Source organism: Budorcas taxicolor, chromosome 15, assembly GCF_023091745.1.
Source record: "Budorcas taxicolor isolate Tak-1 chromosome 15, Takin1.1, whole genome shotgun sequence".
Classification (NCBI taxonomy): Eukaryota; Metazoa; Chordata; class Mammalia; order Artiodactyla; family Bovidae; genus Budorcas; species Budorcas taxicolor.
In genome coordinates, this window is record NC_068924.1 from 39,397,666 (window position 1) to 39,422,863 (window position 25,198).

The 25,198-nt window shown below is 44.5% G+C and overlaps 1 protein-coding gene across 1 annotated transcript in view; it reads right to left on the reverse strand.

Moving 5' to 3' along the window:
• The window catches only part of TEAD1 (TEA domain transcription factor 1), a 259,923-nt gene that overhangs the window by 163,756 nt on the left and 70,969 nt on the right, over window positions 1–25,198 (reverse strand). Inside the window, exon 2 of the mRNA XM_052652610.1 lies at window positions 9,005–9,260. Within this exon, the coding sequence (XP_052508570.1) occupies window positions 9,005–9,161 (157 nt within the window). The 5' untranslated portion in view covers window positions 9,162–9,260. The remainder of the gene's footprint in view (window positions 1–9,004; window positions 9,261–25,198) is intronic.

Below are 25,198 nucleotides of genomic sequence, written 5' to 3' on the forward strand. Positions count from 1 at the left end.
CCAAAAGCTAGACTCAACTCGATACCCTTGAACAGGCGAATGGTTAAACACACTACAGTGCATACAGGCTAGAGAACTGCTCAGTAATCAAAGGAACAAGCTACTGATACACACAACCAACCTGGATGAATCTCCAAGGAATTACGATGAATGGGGAAAAGCCAACCATAAAAGGTGACATACAGTATGACTGCACTAGATACCATGCTTGAAACGACAACATTTTAGAAGTAAAGAATAACTCATGGTCGCCAGGAGTCAGGGATGAGGTCGGGGGAAGCAGAACAGGGATGGGTGTGGTGACAAAGGGCAACCCTGGGGATCCTTGTGGTGCTGGAACTGTTCTGCATCACCCTGGTGCGGATACACATACCATGCAGGTGATAACATTGTACACAACTTAATGAAACACACATACACAAACGAGTACCAGTAGAGTTGGGGAAATCTGAATAAGATCAGAAGTATATATCGACATTAATATCCTGGTTTTGATATTACAGTTTTGCAAAATGTAACCACTGAGGGAAAATGGACCAAGTGTACAAAGAATCTTTGCACTATTTCTTACAATTGCATGTGAATCTACAATTATCTCAATAAAAATTTCAATTAAAAGAAGAAACGAATGTTCTCCGACTTCTCTCAGGCCCTTCCTCCACTGCTCACAATTCTTTTACTCACTCCTGTCCCTCCATATCCAGTTCCCCTACAGTATCTCTATTAAGCTTGCTCTACTTTTCAGAAGCTCATAACCCTCCTCAGCCCACATGGCCTTATTTCTCATCTGAAGACAGGAATCACTATGCCTTCCCTGCACCTTCTACCTGAACCTTCTCCTGCCATTATGCATGAAAGTAAAAGAAGCCCTTCTTTTAAGGTCTCTTCCTGGTTCTATTCCATCAAATAATTCCTCAATTACATACTTTTTCCCCCTACTAACCAAGGGCTTCCCTTGTGGCTCAGCTGGTAAAGAATCCACCTGCAATGCGGGAGACCTGGGTTTGATCCCTGGGTTGGGAAGATCCCCTGGAAAAGGGAAAGGCTACCCACTCCAGTATTCTGGCCTGGAGAATTCCATGGACTGGAGAATGTCCATGGGGTCACAAAGAGCCGGACACGACTGAGTGACTTTCACTTTCAGAACTAACCAAATGGCCACGTCTCTCTCCCCTGTTCTAAAATAAGCCTTCCTTTAACTTTCTATGCCTTCCTTTAAGATACCATCTCAAGGCTGTTCCTGTACATGGCAAACCTGGGCCATGGTAATCTTTCTTCTCTATACAGAGGGGGCACTAACTGGATTATACAGTTCATTTCCTATCCCCAAACTTTCTAAGGACTGTTTCAAGGTCAGTCTCATTCTCTGCTCATTAGTTTCTTTTACCAGCTCTAGAAATGTGGCCCTCTCCTCTTGGGCCCAGGTTATAGTTTAGCCCAGTGACTCTCAAACCTGCCTGATTACCCAAATTACCCAGAGAGCTTTTAAAAACATAAGATTCTCAGACCACACTCAGAGATTCTGATTCAATCAGTTTGAGTCAGTTATGTCTCTTTTTTTTAAGCTTTTCAAGTGCTTCTGCCGATAATGATCAGGCTTGGGGACCACTGATGGGTCTCCCTTTTTCTTAAAAAGGCAACCTCTTTACTCTCCCACAAATACAGACACCCCATTTAAAATTCATGCTGGTCTAACCACAATACACGGGGGCCTAAGCATATCGCCCCTTCTCATCTCTTCTCTGCTGATGAGGCCCCAAACTACCCCTGCAACTCCAGGCTGCCTGAGCTCCAAGCAGGAATTTTCAAACCCCACAGATCATCCTCAGGTGGACAGCCCCCTGAGTACACTCCAGCACACAACAAAATCCAACTCCCCCCATTTCTCCACTCTACAAACTGCATCTCTTGTCTTCATTCCCCCATCCGTTTAATCATCCCACTGTGCTCCCTATCGCCCACAAGCGAAAAGAACCCTGGAATCATCTTCAACCCCTCTTTCTCTTTCACAAATCACATCCTGTCAGCCAGTCCTATTGGTTCTACCCATGAAGCTTCTCCACCAGGACTGCAGTTCAAGCTCATCCTTGGCAATAGTAATCTAACTTGTCTTCACGCCTTCAAAGCTGGCTTTGTCAAACACAGGCTGAGTCACAACCATCTCTCCTGAAAACACGCAATGGCTTCCTCTGTCCCCGGGATGAGCACCAGCCACGATGGCGTGGCACTATAGGCCTCCACAACACACTGCCAGCCCACATTTCCAGGCTCAACTACCATCCCCCTCCAGGACACATCCTCATTTCTAAGAGCACCAGAGTGGGTCCTCTCAGGACTCTGTGCCTTTATCATGCTCTTCTCTTATGCCTGAATTCCCTGAATGCCCTTCCCCTCTCGCTCTCTCTCCCCACAGTAGCAAATATAAACCTCGGCTTTAGAAATCCCCTAATGTTCTATGCAACAACTCTGTAACTGTGCACAAGCCTGAATTTTTCTTGAAGAAGAGATCCACAACTTTCTGTAGATTCTCAGAAAAGACGGGGGGTGGGGGGTGGGGGTCTGCCATCCAAAAGAAGTTTAAAGACAAAAAACATTCAAAAAATTTACAAAAGCAAAAAAAACACCAAGTGGCCTTTTCCCACTGAAAGCTGGCTCACCTAAATCTGCCTCTCAGACTCTGATTCTTCCACTCTTTTGTATTTTCAAATATAGATATGTGCACTCCCCAAAATAAATAATCACACTTTCTGCTGCCCTACCAGTGAACCGTCGATATCTCTAGTACACAATGTACTTCCTTCCATATCAATATTGTAGTTAGTTGTCTTAACTCGCTTGTTGTATTAAGCTGACTTTCAAATGTCAACTCTACCACTTATTTACCATGGCCTTGAGCACGTAACCTGATTTTGGTGGACCTCAGCTTTCTTGGATGCAAAAAGGGTTCTATGGTGATTCAGACAGGAAAGAATCTGCCCGCAGTGAAGAAGATCTGGGTTCAATCCCTGGGTTGGGAAGATCCCCTGGAGGAGGGCCTGGCAACACATTCCAGTATTCTTGCCTGGAGAATTCCCATGGACAGAGGAACCTGGCGGCTACAGTCCATGGGGTCTCAAAGTCGGACGTGACTGAGCAGCTAAGCACACAAGCACGGCGTAACCTATATCGTCAGTTTGTTCTGAGGAATAAACAAGACAACACATTCTGAAGCAACGAGAAAGTGCCTGGTACACAGTAAGTGGTCACACAGGTCAGTTCTCTTCATTATCCTACATCTGTAGTCCCCATTCACAGTCAAAGCACAATACAGGTCCACAGTACTCCCTAAATGATTTACAAATCCATGTCTTCTGAATGCCAGTGCTCACCCACTGCCACAGAAAGTTGTGGAAAAGCTGAACTTTCCAACTTGGTATTAATTTAAGATTCGCTCTCTTACTTTTTTTTTTCCTCCCTCATGACCAATTCTCAAGCCATCCTAATTAGCTATTTTTTTATCTGAATTGCACAAGGGCTCACACCTTGTGCACAAACCTTTGTAGGCTGGACCCCCACTATGTTAAACTTTCCCAACACAAACACTGATGACGTTGGCTTTGCTATTCTCACAGGAACAAAACTATTTCAAAATCCCCCATTACTCATCTGTTCTGAGGATCCCAGAATTAACCCTTGCTCTACCATGGTGCCAATGTGAGTTGAAATCCTTCCTACCACTTCAACTAACATCTGGCAGCACACAGAGCAAAAACCAGAGTTTCTTCCTTCTCAGGCTAGGAAGACCATTAAATATACAAACATCTTTCTCTCTCTTTTTTTCTGTTTTCTCCCTTCCTTTCCAGCCAGCTCCTCTTGCAGCTCAGAGGCTTACTTACTCATCTTTCTTTGTCTTAAGCAATAACTCCCACATGCATACACTCAACAAACATCACTGACATCTTCTCTGTCCAGCAAGACAGCCCCTGTCTTGTGGAGCTTCTAGCCTGTTCTAAGGGCACAATGCTTTGTGCTTTCCATTTTTTGCCAATTCACTGGAAATAATATCCCACATCACAGGTCAAACAGAAAGATGCAATCACAGATGCCACATGATGTTCAGATGAAGAACTGGGATAAACAAGTTCAGCTCAGGCCACAAGGCTCACTCTCCCAAAGCCTGGTGGTACTCTAGGGCCTGGAGTCTGCAGCCACTTCTGCATCAGGGCCTCTGGGGCCTCCACATATGTGGGCCACCTTCCTGGTCCTCACAGAAACTATGGAAAAGTTCACTGTCTAACACAGCAATGCCCCTACATTCCCTTGACCAGTTCTGACTACATTCCCTTGACCAGTTCTGATTGGGAGGAGCCGGGGGTCCTCAGACGTCAGCCTCTTTGCCTGCACTGATTAACTGGTAACATTTGTGCCTGCCTGTGTGCACGCCTTCTCAGATCCCCTTGTCAGCTCTACCCCACCTCACTGAACCTGCCCCTTCTCTCCTCTATCTTGTACTTCTATGAAGTAAGCAAGGAGGCAAGTCCAACTCTTGTGCTCTCCTGGCTGGGAAGGCTCAGGTAAGCAACAGGGGAAGACCTATTAGAGAGGCTTAACCCAGAGATGCCCTCCTCTTCATCTTCTCTATGCCTCACAAGTGAGCGCTATAGAGCTGATCAGTAGGCCTGGCATCCCAGCAAGAAAGGGGCACCCCTGGAGCTATCTGGAGCAAGAACCCTGAAGATAACTGCTCACAAAAGGAGAAAGTCATTGTTCAGCAACTGCTCTGCCCTAGCTGCCTATGGGATCCCAGGGCACCAGAATCTTCCAGACATCTTTCTGGCTACCACCAAGGCCAGCCTTGTGATCTAGGATCCTCCCCACTACGATATTTGAGAAGCTTTCTTCCTGCCAGCATTGGGCCAGGTGCCCTGGACACTGGTGGCCAAGAACAGGCTTCAAAAGGCTAAGTGGAAGGTGACCATCTTCAAAGGCCCTCAGACTTCCCAGAAAGCTCTGGCACACAGTCCTGACCTCAGGTCAGTGTTTCCTGCAAATAAACTTATGATGGCTCCATAAGGGCAGGGATCATGTCTGTCTGGCTTACTGTTGTATCCCTGAAAATGCCTAGTATGGGGGCTGGAATACAAGCGGTACTTAATACTGACTTGTTGAATTTATTTACAATGACCTCCAGCAAGGAGGGAAAGAGCCCATGTTTGGGAGTCAGATAGAGTCGGTTTTGAAAGAACCCAGCTGTACCATTTAGACTGGTCATGCACAAGCCACTTTATCCTTTTTAGCTCCCTCATCTGCAAAATGAGACTCACAAAATTGACCTCAAAATGTTGTGAGCATGAGATGGAAGTTGCAACTTACCCTGAGTCTACTGTCTAGAAGGGGCAGGGCCAGGCTTCGTAACAATTCCAAAGGCCAAGATTTAAGATGCTACACTTGCATGCCTCTGAGGCAAGCAGCCAGTGAATGTTTAGCTCTGGTCCCTAACTTGATTATGGGAGATACTTGACCACTCTGCCTGACTACAGTTTTCAGGTACAATAGAAAACACATCTAGACAAATCCCCTGATTCACTGTTTTGTTCTGTCTTATGTTAAAAACTGTGGCCTGCTTCTATGAAATTCAATTCCAGACAGCTTTGCTGATCAAGAATGTCTCCGCCATCTTGTCCCCCTGCTATCTCCTCCACAACTATCTGCAAGGATACACAGAGGAACATCTATGTAAAATTAAGAAAAAGAAAACACGGAGAAAGAGAGGGAATGAGCTTGCAAGCTCTTGGGAACAGTCAAAGAAGTCTCACCCTTCTTCTAATAATCCCTAAGAACAACTGCAGATCCATAGGGTGCTGCAGGCAGAAATAATCTGTCCACATGGAGACGAACCACACAAAGGCTTGGCCTCTCCACAGACCCAGGTAGCATAGGGAAAATTAAGCCATCTTTTCTAATGGCCCAAACCTCATCATAAAGAGAGCTTTCCATTTTTCCCCTCTATAAGACTGCATTTGCCCTACTGCCAACCACAGAGGAGATTTCATTACCAAATAAATCAGTGCTGCACTTGACCTTGCCTCTCCAAAGGCTCAGGATTAGTGACATCACAATACTCTACAGATGCTCAGAAAATATCGGAATAACCCCCTCAAGTCAAAAACACTTGGTATTTCACTAAAAGGCATTAAATTATTTTGATCTCACTACATGGAATCCTCAATGCTTTCAATGTTTTCATTTTCCAAATGCTTAAGAGAAAAAACATGCTCTTAGGACCTTCAGAAACCAGTCTGGTTTGTGTCCTGATTCACATATGGTAAGATGGGGAACAGGCCTGAAGCCAAGGAACAGCAGCTCGGCCCCCACATCACTCACATGACTCTATCCCCAAGTGGCTGGAGGCTCACTGTGGAGGCTCTCAAACCAATCTTCTCTCATCCTCAGTTACAGGTGGGTTACAGGCAGCTCCCAGGCACCCAAGGCAGTTTCTCTTAAGGGGTTCAGTCTCTACCTTCCATAAACATGATAACCACCATGTTCCCTTCCAAAGCATCAGGAGAAGCAAAGCTCCTCCACACTGGCCAGCTGCCTGGACACTGCAGGGCTACCACAGCAAATGTGTCTCTTGCACCCCTAATCAGGACACACAGTCTTGCAGTTGTAATCGTTAATGCTGCTCGCACGAAATGACTGCCCAATTTTAAATTAGGTTGGTCACAAGCACTGTCAGAAAATGTAACGTGGCTTTCAGGGAAAGAAGAACCCATACATCAAGAGCATGCACTCTCAGGAAGCGCTCGGAATCCGATTCCCCTCAGTATTAACAACATGCTCCACACCAGCGCCCTGTGTGTCAACAGATTGATCACTCTTACTGAGGGACAAGTCACAAATCCAGAATCAGAAAACATACAAGCCCCGAGGATCACAGATATCATCTACTTTACCCTCTTTCTGTACAAGGGAGAAAACTCACAGACCAAGGGCAGGATCATTCAAGTTCACTATGGGTAGACAACTCAAATCCAGAGCTTCTCACAGTTCTCTTCTCTAGCCTACTGCTTTTGACCCCAAACTAACATCAAGTGTCCTTTCACAAATTATTTTCACAGAAAAATGATTTTTATGATGGAGTTATAGGCAAATTGGTTCAATCTACCACGGCTGCTAAAAGTAAAAGCAATGGAGGAAAACAACTGGAGTTGAAAAAAATAACATTTGCTTTGAACTGTGTTCCTATTCCTAGTCCAGAAACCTGGTTCCTAAATGGATAGTGCCATTCCCTATGAGAAATGAAAAGCCGGAGTACTTCTTCCCAACTGACATGTCCAACATTAGGCCTGTTTTTTTTAGATTAAAGTAATTTCTGGGTAAACAAATGGGTGTTGTACAAGGTACAGTGGCCCGAAGTCACCTTCACTACTCCTAATAAAATGTGCTTCAAAGAAGGCGCAAAGATTAAAGTGCTCTTCTCTGCCTTTAAAATGGGGAAGTTGCATTTTTAGGTATGAAAACGAGACCTTGAAAGCAAACAACCAGACTGAGAAAGGGTAGCCCAGGAAAGACACAAGCACACAGAAAACCAGAGGCCCTGAAACTTTCTACCCACAGCAGCTGAGATATTTCACCAGACATGAAGAAGCTTCTTTGGCTACAAAGGATCACATGAGAACATAAAACAAATACGTAAGGTTTGAGTTCTCTCTCCCTCGTGTGTGTGTGTGTGTGTGTGTGTGTGTGTGTGTGTGTGCGCGCGTGCATGCATGCGTGTGTGTGTGTGTGTGTGTGTGTGTGTGTGTGTGTGTGTGTCACAGACTGGCCAAGGAAGAGACACTCTAATGCTGCAGAAAGCAAAATTTTCCTTGTTTCCATTACATCATCCACATTGGAGAGGGGGAGGGCAGGGTGGGGGCACAGCTGGTGGCAGCTGCACCACCATCTGCTTTCTCCTTAGCAGTGTGTGCTAGCCTGGTCTGCAGCCTCCTACGGCTCCTGATAGAGGAGCTGCAGTATTAAAGGTACAACACCCTATTATGGAAAAGCTTTCAAATTGTTTAGAAATAAATCACTCCCATGATAAGTTAACGACCTCCAGTAGGCTGCTGAGCCGGTTCTCTTTGAGTTTAGGTTATTCGTTTGCATCTCTTTAGACTCAGCCACTGTGCAAACTCTGTCATCTCAACGTGCCCAATTAGACAAGCAGAATGTATATGTAACCACCTGCCATCTGCTTCCCAAAAGGTAAGCAGCCGAAAAGTACAAGTTGAAGGTGCAGGGAAGGTCCAAACCCAGCCTGTAAGCCCCAGACTAGTAGATAGGTGTCTGCTGCCACCTTCAGCATCCCCAGCCATCTGGTCAACCAATTTCATCCTCTTGGGCACTCTTGGGAGTTTCTAATGCACTGTGAGGGGTCCCCATGTAGAAAGGGAGACTGGAGAGAGTAGCCTGGGGGTCAGTGCCTTGTCTGGCCATTCAACTGAAGATTGGTAACAAGGCAGTAAACTGGTAGTTCAAAGGTCTGATCAAGTCCCTGAGCAGTTTTATCTGGCCTATGTAGTTTAAAAAAAAAAAAAATGCTGGGTTTTAAAAATGAGTAGACTTCACATGTAAACATCTAGCTTGCTAGATCTGGCAGCATGTGGCTCCAGTGCTATGCAGCTCCAGTCCGTTATCTGGAGCTAAGTGGCAGCACTTCCTTTAGATGGGGCATGCATTCGGAAGAATTAGTCTCCATGTCTGGTGTCTGCATGTGCCACTGCAACTACCTAAGTTCCTAAGGAGTCCTTGAGAGCTTTTGATATAAAAAAGGAAGCCCCAGGGAATGATCTCCCAGTGGTCCTTTACTGACTCTCCTCTTCAGTTGAGATTCAGTCCCTTGAATGGCCAACTAGAATTCTACAAAGATCATTCAACCCCATACAAGGAATGTGTCTCACCTAGTAGAAGGCTAGTTATGATAATCTCTTAATCACAAAAGTGGGTTGCAGCATTTCCCAGGAGCATTTGAATCACTTACCATACATCTTGCCTTCGTCTGATAAGATGATTTTCCTCCTCCCACATGGTGGATAGATAGCCAAGGCTTCCTGAAAGCTCTGCTCAATGTCGGGGCTCCAGACCCCTTCCGCATCATTGTCAATGGGCTTATCTGCAGAGTCACTCATCCTTTCCATGTTTTCGGCAGGGCTCTCACTGCCGCTCCAGCTGCTGGGCTCAATTTTGGCGGTTGGATTTTCCAAGCCGAAGCCTGGAGCCTTTTCAAGAAAATAAACCTAAGAGAGAAACCGAAAGATAGTATTATAAGGACACGGTAGCCATCAATACACTGCTCCTGCTGGTTCTGCTGCACTCTCTCCATTCGCCAGCTTTGCTTGGAGAATAACTCCTAAGAGAGAAGATGGAATTCTGAGATCTAAGTGGCTTTTGTTCTTTATGTATCATGTTAGGCACTCATACAGAAATGCAACAGCAGGCAGAAGCTGGATAATCTTCACAGATGACAGGAAATTTTCATCTGAGAATAGTACTTTCTGAATTGCAAGTTCACAATGAATCATGCAAAACCATTTGCTAAGTACCTACTATCTACTAGAAGCACTTTGCTCGATAATAATCAGATCTTCAGAACAAGTTGTTTAAAAGAAAAAAGTGTAAAACAAAAGATGTCTGCCTCACTGTGGCAATTGGTATGATAACTCTGAAATGTCAAACCATCCCAGAATTTGTCACTGGGATCACCAGGATGCAAGATGGCAGCAGAATGGCGGGCAGAAGGAGGGAGATTATCACAAATACTCATTCTACAGATAGCAATGCCAGCAGACCTGGACCTGCTATCCTATAGCATTTATCCACAGGGTTTTCTTTTACCCTGGACAGTCAGGTCACTTTGCCACTCTCGGCTTCTGGATTATAACCTTGAAGCAGGAACCAAGTTGTCCCCGATTCTTGCCCTCCCTGAAACAACTACCACAAGAGGCCAGTACATTTGCAAAAACATTTTATACCCACATGGACTACTTCATCTGGGAGCCTCCTTGGAATTCCTGATCACATGAAAACTGTGCGGGAGACTTTCATTTATGTTTCTGCACCACTGATGATTTACAGAACCAAAAGAAATCTTTTGCAAAGATTTATTCCCCTTAAATTATGCATGTAACCTATGGCCATAAAGGGATAAGCTCTCCAAACAAATGTCAAACTGGCACCAACACCAATGTGAAAATGATCTAATCCAGTACCCCCTGCTGTCTGCACACTAAAATATCAATATTCCTTTGTTGAAAAGGCATCAGATCACGCATTCAAAACAAATAAGGGGGATAAGAATTGCTCTGGGGGACTGATAGGAAGAAGGGAGGTGCAGGGCCTGAGGAGGGTGAGAGAGCTCAGCGGATGCAACCACCATTCCATCCGCTTCTGCCAACTCAAGTTCATGCAACATTACAACAGAGGCAGCCAGAAGGGAAGCAGATGCAAGCGGCCCCACTAGGTACCAGGCTCTGCTCTGTATCCCAGGTCAGTCACCTCTGAGAGCAAGCACCCTGCCTCTTCTCCTTTGCTCTCCCAGCTGAACTCCTTTCCCCTGCCATCCCCCACTGTGTATATCAACAGATCCCAGGTGCAGAAACTCGGAGACACAGGAACATTAAACAATAAATGGTGTAACCAGTGGGTGCGTTTGGCTCCGTACCCTGACAGCTTTTTAGATTTGGGAGCACCTGGATAAAAGAAACTCTCAGGCTGTCTGCCTTTAAACGCTGCCACTGATCCATCTTTCAAAGAACTTGTCAGCAAAATATTTACTACTTCTTACCAACACATGTACATTGACACAGGACTTTAAAAACTGCCAAATGTTAAAGGTATAAATTATGCCACAAGAAAGGGTTCTGTGACTGACCCCTAGACGAACTCTATAAGGCCTGCAGTGTGGGCCTTTTGAATTCTCAAATTATTACACTTTTTTCCTGGTTTGGGTCTAAGAATCGTACAAAATTCCAGTTGAACTCTATGATAGTCTGTTCTAGCTCCAAAGAAGTATCATTAGAGAAATTATAAGAATATGTGTGAATTCTTTGAGCAGTGGCTAGTTGCCAATATTTTCCTTCTCTACCTTAGCCCCTAATTCAACAAAACAAACAAAACCAGACATTTACAAAAGCACAGGCCAGTTCTTCAGCTCCAGGCAGCTCACAGAAGTATGAATTCTCTCCAGGGAGCCATATTTTAAGATTAAACTGTGGACATGTCCGGCAGTCAACTACTATGGTAGAAGGGTGGAATCCAGGGGACCAGGGGAAAGTTATTCGACTTTAAAAAGATCATTACTGTATAATTGAAATCCTCAGAGACTCCAGACCAAAACACAATACTCCTAATCCAATAGTTGAAGTCCCCTCTGACACATCTCATCAACTAGTTGTTGGATGTACGCTTGAACATAGTTGATGACAAGGAACCCACTGCCTTCCCAATACTAGCTCCTTTGAACTAACATGTTGAAATTCTTTCATCTATTAGAATAAAATCCATCTCCTGGTTAACTTTTACCCATTAATCCTTGAGGTCTATCCATGCCATGGGAAGCAAATCTACCCTGAATATGGGTAGATTGGGTATGACAAGAGCAGCCCCCAGTCTCCTGACTGTGTTCCTGACTAGATACAATTTACACTACCCGTCTTGCCCAGCCCAGTGTGTACACAATCTTCAGTAAATGACACTCAGAGGAAGACTATGATCCATAAAATTAAGCCCCCATCCTCCAAGTGCTGTTTCTAAATTCCGACTCTTGATCAATTGGTTTAGGAGCTAACACCAGGAATTTATATTTATTCTACTAAATTCCATTATTTTTAGTCTTAGTCAGTGACTCAAAACTGGTAAGATCTTTCTGAATCATAATCACCAAGCTTAATGTCCTCAAACACCAAACAACTTCTGAAGGTGTTACATACAGGCAGGGTGTTGGACCTGTTTTGTGGAAGTCCTAAAGAAGGTTTTAGCTCACTTGACATAACAGAAAATGTTCCTGTTAGTTCAACAAGTGGTAGACAGCCTTATAAGAAAGGTAGCAGAGTTGCAGATAACCCCTTCAAGTTACCCCTAAAGCTAAGGGTGGCAACTCCTTTGTTGTGTGGGGAATGCAATATTAACCAGCATCAATTGATTCATCCACTCAGGAAGCACAGGAGCTATTCTAAATGCTCCCATGTTTTTATTCACTTACTTCAGGGAAGAATTCCACGTCTAGGCTCTCTCATTTGGTCAACTGGAGCTCAGCAGGATGGAATTACCAACTCTGGACAAGGGCCAAGATACAGCCCCAGAAGCTACCAGATACATAATCCACAGACTTTTACAGACCCTTGGTTTTACAACCCAACTGTAAGATGAGGCCCTGTATGGGCAAAGAGTTTCCAATCACCAGACTGGGACTGGCCAAGAAACGCTCCCCGTACTAGCTACCAAATTCCATCCCTCGGTTCCCTTCTAGCCCGGCTCAAAATCCACCTCATCCTGGAAACCATCCTTGTATCCAGTGGCTCTGAGAGAATCAGCCTCATATTAAGAGTATCCCAAAAATGTGTGGAATTAGTTAACTACCACCCAATCTACCTGGCTTCTGAACGTACAGTAACAAGTACCTGCTTATTACCAACAAGATCTAATCAGATGAATGATAAATAGAATACCTGTGTCTGCAGAGTGGATGTCCTCTCCTTCTCATACATCCATTGAACAAGGGAGTCAACTCTCATTCACTTCAGTAAATGAAGAAGAACACAGTATCGCGGGGTGGGGGTGGGTGGGTATGTTATTAAGATTCAAACAGATCTGGGCACCAAACCTAGCTCACCTATTAGCCATGCAGCCCAGACTAAACAGGTTAATCTCTAGAAGCTCAGGTTTTAATTTATAAAATGAAAATAACAAAGGCAATCCCAATGCAGAAAATCACTGAGATCATGAGACCTTACTCCATGGAGCCACCATATTTGGTGAGATAATGAGTGAAGGTGCTCTACCATCTGAAAAACCATGAACAGAAGATGTTTTAAAGTCTATCATCTCTAGACAGTGGTATGGACCTTGTGATCCTCAAACACCAACTGATAATGGGATGGTAAATAAATGAAGGGTCTCATTGGGAAATAAATTTGAAAGATCTTCTTTTTAAGGTCTTCAGTTGCCTGAACAGAAAATTTATATAGGTAGTAAACACCTGTACTTCTAACACACACATTCAATAGTTTTCATATTTATTTCTGGAAGGTTTGGTTTAGAGGGATAATCTTAAACCTAAATGAATGTCTAAAGAGACAGAGAAGGGAACTCTTCTTTATTGAAAATATAGTGTGTATCACATAGCCTCCATATGCCTCAGTCTCCATCATTAATGCTTTTCTAAAAGCTCCATTTTTTTCCTGAAATTCTTCCTAGCCACACTAGAAGAAGCTCCAAAAAGAAATGTTACCCTGCTCACCACCCCAACAGCGACACTCCCTAAATGAATCACTCTTTCATGATTACCCACTGACTCTTCAAGACAGGTAACATGAGCACACTGGAATGACATTATATATATTCAACCCACATATATTTAACCAATGGGCTTTCCCCACTGACTTCCCTAGTAGAGAATTCACCTGCAATGCAGGAGACACTGGATGGAGACTTGGGTTCAATCTCTGGATCGGAAAGATCTTCTTGGGGGAGGAAATGGTAACCCACTCCAGCATTCTTGCCTGAAGAATCCCATGGACAGAGGAGTCTGGCAGGCTACAGTCCACAGGGTTGCAAAGAGTGGAACACAACTGAAGCGACTTAGCATGCAGCACATTCAACCAATACATATTTTAATATAAAAATCTAGGGGAAGAAGGAGGTTAGCTAATCAGATGCAGGTGCTTCTGACACCAACTGTATTCAAGGGACGTATGCACAAGGGGCATGACACAGGAATTGCTGCTCCTTTCATGTTAATTCCTGTTAGTCTCTCCTAATGTTAGCATCTCCCTTATGGGTGATTTCAGAGCTCTTAAATAAAAGGATAAGTTATAACTAACCCTCATGATTAAGAAATGTCACTGAACATAAGGATTAAAAAAAAAATAGTCCATACAGCTTATTTTAGTCAATGTATTCATACTCTATGAGGCACCAAGCAAAGAACTGGACTGGAAGTTGGGACTCTGCCTCCATCTGAGTAACCCAGGACCACACAGTACCTGCCATGTGCCTCAGTTTCCACCACTAACACTGAAGGATACCAACTTCATCATTCATCATTCATCTGTGTTTCCATAGACTAATTATAACAGAATTTAGTTTAAGTTGGCTTGTTATCACTTCTCCCACCCACACCCCAATGTCTGTGAGGGCAGGGATTGCTACAATCACCACAGTATCCCCTGTGCTAGCACAGTACCTGGCATAATAAATATGCAAAGAAACAAAGAGTGAACCAACAAACAAATGATGGGAACACTCTTTGGGTAACAATGTCAATGAATTTATCACCCAAGCTTTCCATGAGAAGGGGCACAGTTTCATCTCCTTTACCGCTCCTCACCCTGACTCTGGCCAACGTTCTAATGACTGGTTAAGAATCCAAAGGAAATCAGCAAATCAGGAAGATGTAAGAAGACAGAGTAACTCCAAGCACTGCCTGGATAACCAAGAGTTCGCTGTCTGATTCAATTTCTCATTTACTAATCATGATTGCAAACAACCAAGAGCCTTCTGTGTCAAAGGGACAGCTATGGTCTGGGTCTTCTGGGAGGTAAGCTTCTTCTACAACAAATAAACCTTGTTTTGAGTGGAACAGTAGTTTCTGAGATGCAATATTTGACCTCATCTCCTTCCCTTTTCATTTGATCACTGGAAGAGATGAGAACCAGAACCTGACAGCTAAGTCATGAGGATCTGAAAACAGGAAGCCAAGTGGTGGACAAAAAGAAATCCAAAGAGGTAGAAAATGGGAGCAAAGCAAGTTTAACTGCATAGGTGAATGAAAAAGGCAATATATAGGGAGTGGCACTGAGAAGAAAGGGGGAAAAAAGGACACTAAGTGCTCAGGAGAATGTGGAAGGAGGCACAAGTGGGAGCCATTTCAGCATTAAAAAAAAAGAAAATCAAGCAGTTGAAAGGACATTTGTAGTAGACAATGCAACCAAGTATTTGATGGCTCAAAGATCACTGTGATCTTAGTGAGTGGCCAAATTTTCCTTAAAAGAGAAAAGCTGCCCTTCAATAACAAAACTAGGAAAAAAGCGCTTCTAAATAAGTTGACCAAAGTCATGTATACTTAACAGTGATTGCTCCAGACAGAATGCATGGTCCATAGGAACATCAGATGCAAACTCCACCCTCACTAGACAGTGAGCTGGAGGCTGGATTCCAGTGGGAGAGAACGTAGGCAGTGCTGAATTCTCAGCTCTGTCCACAACTGACACCATCAAGCACAGTCTAATTAATTCCTAATGAATAGTTATGATACTGACTCACTTCCCTGGGTACTTGGGAGGAATGTCAGGCACTAATGATGGTTAATCGCGTTTGCATATGTAAATGGAACACGTTTTTCTTTTCTTACCATTTCAGACACTAGCCAAACTTGACCACAAGTGGCCTGCGAAATACAAGTGAAGAGCGGCAGCCTGGATTTTGAAGGCAGCCTCCAGAGAGATGGAACATCTGCCGTGTAGTCCATAGCAGCCAGTGAGCCTTAGTGTCATATACCCCAGTTGCCAATAGTTCCCTCTAATTTCAGCAGGAAGAAGCATGTAATTACTCCCTCTCATTTTCAAAAATCATTTCTATATCAACAGGATCCATCAAGAAGCCAATACCTCTTCACCAAGACCCCGGTACTGAGCACCCCATCAAAGGACTTAGCATTACCCTCCTGAGATTCCTTGATTAATTCTCTGCTCCATCAGCCCCAAGAACCTGCCCAGGTGACAACTCGAGAAAGGCTCTGATTGATTTCACGCTATGTAGTTCTGTATTACCAGCCTTTAAAGGAATCGCCCTCCCCATCCACTTCAGGAATCCGTTAGCCACTGAGAACAGAAATTCCTCTTCTGTTCTTTTCCCCTTCAGCACCACTGCTCTCCTTCATCAGCAGGCTTCTTCAAAAAGACAGGCGAGTACACTCAGTCTATGCCAGCTGAGCATTCCAAGTGAAGACTTGCTGTCAAGACAGTGCACGTGTAAGGGGAGCGTGAGGTGGATGACAAGACCTGTAGCCTGAGTCATGGATCCCTGGAAGGTGGGCTCTTTAACCTTGGCAAACACATAGCAAAGTCAAAAACAGAAGCTTCTTTAATGGTCTAAGAGGAGAAAAAGAAAAACTGCCGCAACAGTTGGCTGCTGCTGCTAAATCACTTCAGTCGTGCCCAACTCTGTGCGACCCCATAGACGACAGCCCACCAGGCTCCCCTGTCCCCAGGATTCTCCAGGCAAGAACACTGGAGTGGGGTGCCATTTCCTTCTCCAATGCGTGAAAGTGAAAAGTGAAAGTGAAGTCGCTCAGTCGAGTCCGACCCTTCGCGACCCCATGGACTACAGCTTTCCAGGCTCCTCCATCCGTGGGATTTTCCAGGCAAGAGTACTGGAGTGGGGTCCCATTGCCTTCTCCGAGCATTTCAAAAGGAAGATGCCTAAGCCCTTTCCTAAGAGTAATAATAGTCAAAGAAAACCCCCAAACTAACTTCTTCATTCCAATAGGTCTGTAGGGTGAACATACATTTAAAATAGACTCATCAATTCTGATGCTTATTAAGAACAAAGAAAACTACTACTAGGAAAATAATACTCCTAAGTCACTAAGTTACAGATAATGTTAATTTCTTAGTTGGTAAGATGCGCCTTTAGACTATCACAATGCCTTAGCATCTTAAATGACAATGAGTACAAATTATAAGTCACAAGTATACAGTTCATATTTTTAACACTACCAACTCACCACATAAAGAAATACACTACATTTGGTCAGATCCTAAGAAGTATTTCAAAAGGCCCATCTCAGCCCCATGCCAGAGGGAATGCCTACAAATGGGTCTTATGCCATCCAGGTGCTGCTGGTCCTTGGGTGGCGAGTCTATAGGTCATTCCTGGGGAGTCATATTTCTTACAAAAGCTGGTGGAGACTCACTCAGTGTTACCAGCTCACTGCCGACCAGCGTAGAGGTATGTTGGCTCTGACCTGCCCAGATACAGCTCCTTTGGCTGCTGAGAAATCCTAGTTTAGCTGCATCAGAAGCGGCCCTCCCCACTCCACAAAGAGAAACAGTCCCGGGCTGCCTCTTCCAGTTTCTATGACTTAGGAGTGCGCCTCCCATTGTGGCCGTGCCTCCGTCTACCCTGGATTATTCTATAGCATGCTGGGGGAAGGTAGGAGCAGGCATATCCACAGGTCACTTCTGGTTGGGTCATAAGCCAATCAACCGTGAAAACTGGAAAAAGATGGCATTTGAAAGTGCCGAACTGTGAGGTCCAAGCTCTGCTCTGGGTCTTTGACTAGGTACACTGGCATTCAAATGCTCTCTGAAGATCCAAGGGATCCATGTGACTATCAACAGCACCACATCAGAGAATCGAAAAGCTAGACTCCAATATGCCCAGAAGGAAAAAACTGCTCTTTCCTGCCAACTTAGAGTAGGATTAGTCGCTCAGTCGTGTCCGACTCTTTGCAACCCCATGGGCTGTAGGCCTCCAGGCTCCTCTGTCCACAGCGTCTCCCAGGCAAGAATACTGGAGTGGGTAGCTGTTCACTTCTTCAGGGGAATCTTCCCAACCCAGGGATCAAACCCAGATCTCCTGCATTGCAGGCAGATTCTTTACCTTCTGAGCCATCAGGGAAGCCCCAACTTAGGGTAACCAAGACCCTAATGCGTGATGACAAATTTTGTTCCTTTCCATCCTCTCAAGCATCACAAATCAGAATTTTACTTTTTTGTATGAGTGATAGTCTGGCCCATCTGACTTTAAATACTTACTTCTAATACATCTGATCAGACTGATCTCATATCATACGTGAGTATTTTCTGAGTCCCAACGCTTGATCATAAAATACCTTGGGAGCAGAAATAGAGCTTATGTGACCTTTAGGACCAAGGGTAGTGGTATGTGGAACCAGGACACTGGATACATGAGGGACAAGAGAGAACAACAGGTAAAACTAGCCACTTCTGTTACTATTCCATTTCATCCGTAGTGATTCCACAGTTAATTTAGAAAAGCATATCCCAAAAGCTCCAGATAAACTTTAACTGAATTATGCTTTTATGTGACGCCATCAGCATACTCAGAAATATTGCATGAATTAGTCACTGGATGTACTCCAAGGAGTATGTCCTTCATCACATCACACAGAATGCTCTTTACAAAGGTCCCAAAGGAAAGTTCAGTAACCAAGAAAACACCATGTGCTTTTCACCTCATGTTCACCCAACCAGGCGTCCTCGCTGGCTGCCAAAGAAAGAGCCCTGAGCCCACTGGCAGGTTTCTCAGAGACAGCCCAGAGGTCACGTGGTCAGCAGCTTTGGTTTCATTCCCAAGCCCACATTAGGTCCCTACCTCGATTCTCTTCTTTTTCTTCCTTCTTTTCCCTACTTTTTAATGTATGCTATTTTACTTGCAAGCTGCCTTACATCAATCCTGAAACAAGACAGGATAGCATAACAAAGGGGAAATTATTTCTGTTTTCTTTGTATTATCTGTCAATTCAATGTGATTAAAGATTGAACCCCCTACCCCACACCTCCCCCAACTCATGTGCCAGGCACTAGAGAGATAAAATAAGCATGCTCCCCTCCTACCCTCATGGCACACCCTTCCAGCAGGGAAACAGAGAAATAGGTTACTTATCCTTCAAGACTTCAATCCCCTTGCAGGGAAGCCTGATCGGCCTCCACCATCCCACTCCCTCTGTGTTCCTATAGGAAGCACCTCTGCTCCTCAGGACAAATGGAACCCCTCACTCACTGCATAGGAATGATCCTGTCCTTGTGGCAAATCAATCTTGTTTGTAAGATCTTTAAGGCTTAGATCCATGCCTGCAGTCTTTTTCCTTGGCGTTTCCTTGGCATTTAATGAAGCTATGGCACACAGTCAATGTTCCCCCAAAATAATGACCTGATGGATGCCTAAAATAATGAGCCCATGGGTGAATAAACGAATGAACAGGGGCATGAATATAACAAGGCAAAAAATGAATAAATCAAGTGCTGCTGGAGCACAGAAATAGGAGCTGATTCTGTCTCTCTGGTCAACCAGGGCCTCATGGGAGGTGGTGCTTAGGCTGGTTTTGAAGCCTAAGTAGGATTTACCAGCCAATTATGAAAACGCTCACAGAAGCCTACACTGAGAAGGGTATCTGTGGAAAGGATATGGTGAAGAAAGGACAAAGCACGATAACAGAAAGGTACACTGAGCCGGATCACAAGGGACCAGACACTTAGCAACAAAAAGTTTGGGCTGTTCCACCCAATCAAAAAAAAAAAAATTAGCAGAAAACCTTTCTCCATTTCTCCAAAGAGGACATACAGATGGCCAACAGGCACATGAGAGATGCTCAATATCACTAATTATTACAGAAATGCAAAGCAAAACTACAGTGAGATAACACCTCACACCACTCAAAATGGCTATCATCGAAAAACCCACAAACAAATGCTGGAGAGGGTATGGAGAAAAGACAATCGTCCCACGCTGCTGGTAGGAATGTAAATTGGCATAATCACTACGGAGGACAGTTTGAAGGCTCCTTAAAACACTAAAAACAGAGCTACCATGTGACCCTGCAATTTTACTCCTGGGCATGTGCTGTGCTGAGCTTAGTCATGTCCGACTCTTTGCAACCCTATGGACTGTAGCCCACCAGGCTCCTCTGTCCAGAGTGGGTTGCCATGCCCTCCTCCAGGGGAGCTTCCCAACCCAGGGATCAAACCCAGGTCTCTCACATTGCAGGCGACTCCTGGGCATGTATCTGGAGAAAAACACGGTCTGAAAGGGTATAAGCACCTCAATGTTCAGTACAGCACTGTTTACAACAGACAAGACATGGAAGCAACCTAAATGTCCATTGACAGAGGAATGGATAAAGAAGATAGAGTACACATATGCAATGGAATATTACTCAGTCATTAAAAGGATGAAATAATGTCACTTACAGCAACATGGATGAACTTAGAGACTGTCAGACTGAGTGGAGTCAGACAGAGAAAGAGAAATATCATATATTACTAATATGGAAACTAGAGATATTTAAAAGAAATGATGCAGATCATATGAGGAATCTAAAAAGAAAAGATACAAAAGAATTTATTTACAAAACAGAAACAGACTCACAGACTTAAGAGAATTTATGGTTACCAGGGGAGGTGAATGGGGGAAAGAGATAGATAGGGACTTTGGGACTGATGTGCACAGTCTGCTATATTTAAAATGGATAACAAGCAAAGTTCTACTGTATAGCGCAGGGAACTCTGCTCAATGTTGTGTGCCAGCCTGGATGGGAGGGGAGTTTAGGGGAGAATCGACAGATGTACATGTATAGGGGAGAATGGATACCTGCATATGTATGGCTAAGTCACTTTCCTGTGCACCTGAAATTATCATAACATTTTTAATCTGCTATACTCCAATATAAAATTGAAGGAAAAAAAAAAAAGCTTGAGCTGTTTCATGCAAAGGCCACAAGAAAACCCCAGCAACATTAGGAGTGTATAAGCAACTTTTAAAGGAAGTATGTATCTTAGTGTATGGTATGTGTTTGGGGGAATAAAGGATGAAGAATGGATAATTTTATAAATTTAGAATCCAAATTTTTTAATCCAAAGCATTATCAGTGAGGTTCAAGACCAAAAGAGTTCTCTAGACAAATTCAGGTGTTACAATGTGACATATACCTTAAGCATTCGAAATTTATAAAAAAACTTTTAACGCACTAAAAGACAGTGACAGTTTATACAGGTGTGCTTGTTTAAGCAGTCCAGAGTCACAGGATTAACTTCACTCTGTGCCCAGTCACTCAGCTCTTCCAATACACCCTCTCCGACTTGCTCGTGGAGCACTCCACGTCCCTTGCTGACTGCGCAGTCATCCTGAACTCCGTGTGAGGACTAGGACACTATGCTCACACAGGGACACACACGTGTGTGCATGGCCCATGTTCAAATGCCGGCTAATGGGAATGTGAGCAAGTATATCAATGAACCAAAAATGTATGACATGGCTTGTTCACAAACGTCCACCTGTTCCCAGGGTAGCTGACACAACAGAGTCCCCACCCCTCCAATGAGGCACCTGCCATTTCACGGACAACACAGGGATGGAGCAGCTGCTACACTGGTCTTACACTGAGAGGGATGCAAACTCAGGGGCCAGTTAAAGCCTCACCCTCACCCCCATCCCTGCCCCCAAAATCGAAACCCTTGTTTTATACCCAGTGCAACCTCAACAGGAGAAAGATTCTTGGCAGGAAACCGGCTGAGGCAGAATAAGTATTATTCCCCCTTAGACGATACACCAGTCTTTCAAATTAACCAGTATTACTTGAGCCCCTACTGGGTGCACAACACCAGCCCTAAGCAGTCCATAAGCACATCAAGGGAATGCAGTGGGGCCAGAAGACCCCCAGGCAAAGAGAGTTCTGGACACAAAGGCTGAAGCACCCAATGCTGCTATCAGGACAAACTTCTGCTTCACTTCTGCAAGCCCCTGGGAGCTCTAAAGGAGAGCTGACCCTGAGCATGTCACCTGTCACCAGACTCCTCCCTCCTCATCCCGGACATTCCTCACCCCAGTGAATGAGGCAGCTGTAGCAAGCAAAACAGGCAAAGGGCCAGGGCTTGATTCAATCAATATTTCTGCACCTCCCCAGCAGCACTTCTGCAAGCTTGCGCCACACACATGAGCAGTTTTCAGGGAAAAAAGAAAAAGACAATAATAAAGGGGAGGGATGTGTATTTCCTTCTAGGATCTCTTCCTCCTGCAGATTCTGATAACCTTGATAGAGGAAGAAGGAACTCCTCTCTCTAATCAAAATGCAACCCATTTCCAATTATATCTATGACTTGCCACTAAAGCCCTTCCAGTCTCGGACATTCACAATGACTCGGTCCAAATGACTAATGATGACTTTACTTCCAGGGTGAGACTTCAGAGGCCAAAAGGCCCAAAGGCAAAGCAAAGCAAACTTCACATACACACAGACCTGGCACACCAACCCTGACACCTTCAAGAGCACTTCTGTATATTAACCATCTGTCTCTAAAAGCACCCAAGAAAATCCAAAAAGGATGTTTCAGACCCTGGGGGAGGGAACCCAATCCCTCAGGCAGGCTCTGAGCAATTCTTCTACTCAGAGAACCTGGCTGAATCAGCGCCCAAAGGAAGGCCATCATCTCAAGCTTCTCCATCCCTTTTCCTGCAACTTGTCACCAAGAATGTCCGCTTGGCCCCTCATCTCTCAACCGCATCCCCTCTGCTCCTCCCCAGCCCACTAACTTTACTCCTGTTTCACAGGCAGGACCTCATCACTGCTCTCTGAACTGGGCTGTCCCCTACATCCCCACAATGCCACCACTACCAACAAGTTAGTTCTGCCAGGTTCCCAAGCCTGGAAGAACATTAGGATGAAATAGGTAGCTTCTTAAGAATATCGATCTCAGCCACGATACTAGAAGTACTGAATCAGAAGCCCCAGCTCATGTATTTTTAGCCAGCTTCTCCTATGCTATTCTACAGCCAGAGAAGTTTTCCCAGAATGCAAATATGGTTTTCATCCTACATTCATTTTAAATCTTTCAGCAGATGCTCACCCCGTCCAGAACCCAGTGCATAGCAGGACACCCACAGCCCTCACCACCTGCCACTAGCCTGCTTTGCAGGCATCTGTGTAGTCAGTCCCTCATAGCTAGGGACCAATCCCAAGGTGCCCAGACACAGCAGGCTGCCTGCTTCACCTCCTCAGCCACCTGGGTCCCTCTGCTCAGCCGCTTGTCTCACCAGCAATTTCATCTAAAGAATGTCTACTGGTCCTTTCAAGACTAAAGTCACCTACCTCTCCTCTGGAAAACCTTGACAGCTTTCTCCACTAGGAGAAGTCACTTCCTTGTCCTCAAAGCACCTCAAGCAAACTTCCAAACCATACTTGGTACGCTTCATCAAAATTTCTCTTAAGATACTATCTCCAGCTGATCAGTAAGCTCTTTGACATTCCTATGTTTAGTACCTCTCAATACCAGATGAATTCCTGAAACTTAAAAAAAAGTTTTGTTTTGTTTTGTTTTTGCTAAATGCTTCCCTTTGTGGGCTCTCCTACCATTCTAGAGAGGACACTGCGCATCTGGAGAGTCTATATGGCCAAACAGTTAAAAAAATATGTATGTATAAAAAATACATACGGTTTTAGATTCCTAGAGGTTTTTATTTTGAGCTCTCCACTTGTTAGCTATGTCTCAGGGTGACGTGTGTATGTGCATGCATGCAAAATGGAAATTAACGTGACCTACCTGCTGAAAGATTAAATGATCCATACAAGTACAGATGTCTCAATCCTCGGTAGTCATTACATACGTTACTCATCTGTACGCTTACAGATCAGTGGGTATTTGTGCACACACAGCTGAGAACTGTGCCTGACACACTGCAGGTCCTCAGATAATTGTTGAATAAACATACACAACTATAATTAATACTTACTGCTTCTATATCTGTCATTCCTGCTACACTGCACATTTTCAGAAAACAGGGGTTCTGTCCCATTCATTTCTGTACCTCATTCCCTACCCCAGCGAGATGAAATTAGTTTAACATAAAATATTAATACTATCTTCATGACTATTAAGAAATTCATCCTTGTCTAAGGAATTACAAAGACAGCCTCAGGCATAGTCTAGATGAGACCCACAGAATGCAATAAAAAAACACAGTAGTTTCAAAACCTTCCTCCAGTCTTCAGAACCCCTGACTAGCTGGTCTCTGCTGGCCTCCCAACTCAAAGCAGGGCCTATGACCTAAGAAGCCACAATCTCAGGTCTGAACTGTGACACGCGCCCTTCCTCCCCAGTCTGTAGCATCACGACCCGGAGCCCCCAGCCCCCAACCCTGCTGGCCCCCAGCCCTGATGCGGCAGCTGCTCCGCCTGGGACACTGGGACACTGGATCATCAGATCGGGAGCCCGGCTTTTCAGCTCACAGCCAGTTCACCCCCCGGGGGCCTGGGGGCTGCAGTCGCTGGCCAAAGTGTCAGGTTACCACAAAAATAACAGCAGGCCTACACCAGGAAGGCTTGCAGGCCAAGTGCAGAAAGGAAGAGGCGAGAAAGAGAAAACCAGGAGAAGAAAAGCAGACATTTGCATCTGAGTTGAAGAGGAACTGGGTTTTATAAAATGTACTTTAGATTCTTAAGTACACTCTTTTAACATCACCACTGCAGCCCCTGCAATAACTCATTTATTTAGCATCCAAGCCAGAGTAGCTTGTATTTATATTATACTTAACTACTTTAAACATGCTTTTAAAAACATTATTTTAAGGTAAGAAGGCGGGGGGAGGTTTTATTTGCTTATTTAATACCATTTAGAAAAGTCAGATTTGGGTCAATAAAGATTTCAACAAGTATTCCCATTCAACAATTCCTCAGCTCTAATTTTCTCAAAACTACAACCAAACATGACAGAGCTAATTAATTGGGCCTAGAGAAGGAGGGACAGACCTTCAAAACATAAAAGGCCAATAAAAAGCATGTATGCACTTTTTTTTTCCTTAAAATAAAATTACAGATAACTCTCACACTACCCTTGTATAGGAACACTGCTGGCTTGATGTGGTCTGACCCAGCCTGGGTACTTCAAAGTTGACTTCAATCACTGCAGGGAGTTAGCAGGTTATTGAATCTCCATCCATTGTGCTTTCATCTTGGTTTACTCCACACTCTGTGCCTCTTTAATTGGCTCCTCGCAACTGGTTTATAAGAGGGTGGATAGAGACCCAGCTACAAGGAAACGAGGCCCTTCTTCCACTGGGCAGGTAAATCAGAGAGCAGGCAGTGGGCCAGGTGGGTGACGTTCCCCATTGTAATCTCTTACATGAGAGAGTCGCTGTAAATGCCCTGGCAGGGGAAGACAGCTAACTCTAACAGGCACCGTACCAGCCGGAAGGTGTTGAAAGAGAAGGAAGATTTGAAAAA